Genomic DNA, 5,300 nt, shown 5'->3' with positions numbered 1-5,300 from the left:
AACACAACAAGATAATCATCTGACTATAAGGTCTGTGCTGTAAGTAGTACGTCCATATGTTATGTGGACTCATCTGACTGCTAAAGGAGGTTTGTAAATCTTTCCAGAAAGCAAAAAAACAACAAAAAAATGCATAAAAAAACCCCCKAAAACGTTATTATACCCTGTGAAAAGCAAATCAAGATTATGTTTTCAAGATAAACATCTACAACCAACAGGGCAGTTTTTTTCTTGGATTATGAAACGGCTAAAACTTGCCTGTTGATACAGTAGGGTTACGTAAACTCTGTACGGTCCAGAGAATAACGGAAGAAGAAAAATAAGCAGCATCTACGGTTTGTCCCAAATGGCACTCTGTTCCATTGGGCCTTGGTCAAAAGAAGTGCACTACGTAGGGAATAAAAAGGGGTGCCTTTTGGGACGGAAAACCTACTGTCACAAATACTGTTGTGGTGGAAATGGCTTTCCACAGTAAGCATGTTTCTGATAATGTGTTTTTCTATCTTGTAGAATCAGGGCCAGACACCGGAAAAGTCCTTGAACTCAGACGCATCCACCTGTCCCCATAAGGTAAGCTCTCTCTAGACCTATAAAGGATACAGTATATTACTCTATATAGACCTATGTAGGATACAGTATATTACTCTCTCTAGACCTATAAAGGATACAGTATATTACTCTATATAGACCTATACAGGATACAGTATATTACTCTATATAGACCTATAAAGGATACAGTATATTACTATATATATAGACCTATGTAGGATACAGTATATTACTCTATATAAACCTATAAAGGATACAGTATAACCTATAAAGGATACAGTATATTACTATAGGATACAGTATATTACTCTATATAGACCTATAAAGAATAACAGTATATTACTATAGGATACAGTATATATACTCTGTATAAACCTATACAGGATGCAGTATTACTCTATATAGACCTATACAGGATACAGTATATTACTATAGGATACAGTATATTACTCTATATAGACCTATAAAGGATACAGTATATTTCTATATATATAGGCTATGTAGGATACAGTATATTACTCTATATAGACCTATAAAGGATGCAGTATATTACTCTGTATAAAAACCTATATCAGGATACAGTATATTACTCTGTATAAACCATATAGGATTACAGTATATTACTCTGTATAAACCTATACAGGATACAGTATATTACTCTGTATAAACCTATACAGGATACAGATATATTACTCTGTATAAACCTATACAGGATACAGATATTACTCTGTATAAACCTATACAGGATACAGAATATTACTCTGTATAAACCTATACAGGATACAGAATATTACTCTGTATAAACCTATACAGGATACAGAATATTACTCTGTATAAACCTATACAGGATACAGAATATTACTCTGTATAAACCTATACAGGATACAGTATATTACTCTGTATAAACCTATACAGGATACAGTATATTACTCAATATACACCTATACAGGATACAGTATATTTGATATCCATATTTCTATATGTGCTGGATGTAGTAAAGCTGGGTTTCGTTTGTTCACTGCGAGATGTGTAACTAATGCAACATTTTTATTTTTCCTGTTAAATTATATTAATGACATCCACACTATTTATTTTGTTATAATTAAGAATTACTACTCACATTATACATGCAAATTAGAAGTACCACATTTTTTGACATGATGTGAGAATTTCAAATGTATTCATTGATTTCCCACTAGGCTATGCAAAGTAAAAATCCACCATCCTCCAGACTTATTCAAGTAATCGTCACACATCGAACTAACTTTCCACTTGACTCTGCCACTGGTGCCACTGGTAAACGTGATAATGTGCTATGTAGTGAAATCCTCTCACGTCTTCCAGTTCACATAGGAAAAAAAGTGTCAAAATGGCCATGTCCTTTTCTGGTTGAGTGGCACGGTCAAGAGTAAAAAAAAAGAAGAAAAGAAAACCTCCTTTGAAGCCTAAGTCATGGTTAAAAGAAAGACCGTGGAGAGGGCCGTCTGACAGCCTGTCACCGTGTGTTCAGCTGAAACTACACCTCTTCTCAGCCTAAAAACTACAATCTGGGATTGGAAAAACAACAAAATGTTTGCTCGTCACTAGTTTCTGTATAGAGCTGAGGGACGGGGCTAGGGGGAATGTCACACCTCTCATATTCATTGACAGCGCTCTAGATGCAAGGACTGACAGTTCATGCTATCCAATATGTAGATTTTAAATATATTCTGAAGCTATACTTTATTTTGTTTTTACTTTGTAAACAATGGAGGGGAAAAAAACGTAATATCACGGGTTATGACGAAGTTACAGACAGTTGTGATATTACTCACAGGCTACTTACAATTTATATTCTTCAAAAATCAATGGCGAAAATGTAAAATTGAAATGACCATTGAACAGCTAGGTTCCCAAATCCCAGTCTGCACCTTTAATGCTCGGGCAGGCTTTCTAAAGTGACCGTTGAGCCGTTGAACGCTGCCGAAGTGTCGTCGTGGCGTGTCACGCTGCGTACGACAGTAAATAATAATAACACCATGCTGTCATTGGGAAATAGTGAGCGTGGCAATTAGCTTGGTCCTGAGTCCACTCGGCACAACAACAACAACAAAAAACACGAGACTGGAATCACAGCCACGTCCTTCACATGGTCCTGAACCATAACCGTTCATCTCTGATAAGACCAGCTCAGCCATCACGATAGTCTCAAATAGGCACCCTATTCCCTATGTAGTGCACTACTTTTGACTATATTTGAGATTTTTGACTATAGGGAATAGGTTGTCATTTGGGACAGATATTATGTGTAAGTCTCTGGCCATTATAATAGGGCATAGGGTGCCATGGGCCCTGGTCAAAAGTAGTGCACTATATAGGGATTAGAGTGTCATGTGCCCTGGTCCAAAGTAGTGCACTATATAGGGATTAGGGTGCTATAGGGCTCTGGTCAAAAGTATTGCACTATATAGGGATTAAGGTGCCATAGGGCTCTGGTCAAAAGTAGTGCACTATATATAGAGATTAGGGTTCCATGGGGCCCTGGTCAAAAGTAGTGCACTATATAGGGGAAAAGGGTGGCATATCACCAGGAATAATTTGCATGCATATACTGTCCTTGAGATTTTAGGAAGCGTTTGCAATGTCCCATGTCGCCTCTCTCATCAGCCCTCTCTCTATAAATAAGCTGATCTGGACTGATGTAAAATATAATGAAGCGAAGAATGCCACTTTGGAGATTTGCAATTGCCTCAATACCAGTGGAACATATGTTCTCGTCTCGTCTCGTCACGGTCTTCTCCGTGATCCAGATTCACAGAACATTACACACGGAGCCAAAAGAACGCGGGGCCAGTACCATCATTTACCAGTCAATCAGTGACAGAATTAATATCTAAGAAATCAATGAGAGAAAATGTTATTTAGATACAAGGAACGCTTCATTATATTGAAGCTTAGGATATTCCTGTTTACTTCCTCAGCCTGCATTGTGTTGCGTCTGGCCGTCAACCAAAATATATGAACAGAGAGAGAGAGAGAGAGAGAGAGAGAGAGAGAGAGAGAGAGAGAGAGAGAGAGAGAGAGAGAGAGAGAGAGAGAGAGAGAGAGAGAGAGAGAGAGAGAGAGAGAGAGAGAGAGAGAGAGAGAGAGAGAGAGAGAGAGAGAGAGAGAGAGAGACGGCTCTCCCGCACCTCTCTCTTATACACATCTAGATGTGTATAAGAGACAGACCCTATTCCCTATGTAGTGCACTACTTTAGACCAGGGCCCTATAGAACTCTATTCCCTATATAGTGCACTACTTTTAACCAGATCCCTGTGGGGTAGTGCACTAAAAGTAGTGCACTTTAATAGGGAACAGGGTTTCTGGTTTCCATAGTGATTGTACTCCAAAAGCCATACATCACATTCTGATATCCTCTGGGGTCTGAATATTGTTCATCTACTGACTATCCTCTTGGGTCTGAACATTGTTCATCTACTGACTATCCTCTTGGGTCTGAACATTGTTCATCTACTGACTATCCTCTTGGGTCTGAACATTGTTCATCTACTGACTATCCTCTTGGGTCTGAACATTGTTCATCTACCATAATTGCTCACATTAAATACACGGTCCTCCAGTCCCTTATTCAATCTCAACAAACAGTTTTTTGATCTTCTTCATTTGGTGTCTTCTTGGTTAAAATCTAAAGACTGGTAGAAAGACTCTCTGTCTATCAGTGAATAATTGAACAGCGAAACCCCCTCCTCTGTTTTTGAGAAGGGGATGGCTATAATATTTCTAGAGGCAAGCACAAGACATATTGCGAACAGCTCAAGAGGATTCTGAATAACACCAGGGTTTTTTTTTTCTCTCCTTACAGCAGTAAATATTAAATAATGAAATGAGTCCGTATTTTGTACTAAATCTTCAATAATGAAATTAGCTAATATTTTGTGTGTAGTGTAACAGGGGAGGCAGATGGCAGATGGTTGGGATGATGGAAGGGGACTGGTTCATCTACCTCTCCCTGTATGGGGTATCATGCCCAACCCTGTCACTGCCAGGTTCATGAAATTACTATGGCAAACAAAAATCATTAAACATCCCTCCTCATGAAACCATAGGAGCGTCACAAATAGCACCCTATTACCTATATAGTGCACTACTTTTGACCAGGTTCCCTTGGGCTATGGACAAAAGTAGTGCACTACGAAGGGAAAAGGGTCATTTGGTGGCACATTCCATGATGTCATATCACGCAGTGTTTTTTCCAATAGCACACATGCCGAGTGACCCTGGTATCCATGCTGCTAACACATTATTTATCTAACATGCTTGGCCAGTCCACTATACAAGAGAATTATATCTGTTTAGCATACAGTGGAGAAGTATCCTGGTATAAATTCATCAAATTAAATGTATTTTATGAAGCCCCTGCTGTTAAAATCAGCAGATACCCGGCCTAAACCTCCAAGAACAAGCCATGTAGAAGTAGACACGTTTCTTCTAGTTTGGGATATTCACCATACATAATCTCTGCATAACGCATCTATGTATAAACTGTTGGCAGGGTCTTGATGCCAGAGGAACCGCCTGGTGAATAAGCACTTCTTAATGATGATTCATACAGTATAATAAAATACAATGCCTCCAGCAGCCAAACAACAGGGCTAGTAATGCAGCAATTACCACGCTAAACTCTAGGGTTAGTGTTAAACTGAAGGGTTAGTGTTAAACTGAAGGGTTAGTGTTAAACTGAAGGGTTAGTGTTAAACTGAAGGGTTAG

The 5,300-nt window shown here is 38.7% G+C and overlaps 1 protein-coding gene across 1 annotated transcript in view; it reads left to right on the top strand.

Annotated features, from left to right (window-relative positions):
* The first annotated feature begins 346 nt into the window (after positions 1-346).
* The window catches only part of LOC112068522 (protocadherin-9-like), a 192,772-nt gene continuing 187,818 nt past the window's right edge, over positions 347-5,300 (top strand). Inside the window, exons 1-2 of the mRNA XM_024135678.2 lie at positions 347-391; positions 511-570. Coding sequence (XP_023991446.2) covers positions 347-391; positions 511-570 — 105 coding nt within the window. The remainder of the gene's footprint in view (positions 392-510; positions 571-5,300) is intronic.

The sequence above is a fragment of the Salvelinus sp. IW2-2015 genome, unplaced genomic scaffold, assembly GCF_002910315.2.
Source record: "Salvelinus sp. IW2-2015 unplaced genomic scaffold, ASM291031v2 Un_scaffold552, whole genome shotgun sequence".
Classification (NCBI taxonomy): domain Eukaryota; kingdom Metazoa; phylum Chordata; class Actinopteri; order Salmoniformes; family Salmonidae; genus Salvelinus; species Salvelinus sp. IW2-2015.
Note: the sequence above shows the minus strand (reverse complement) of the source record. Positions and strands in the feature narration are given on the sequence as shown.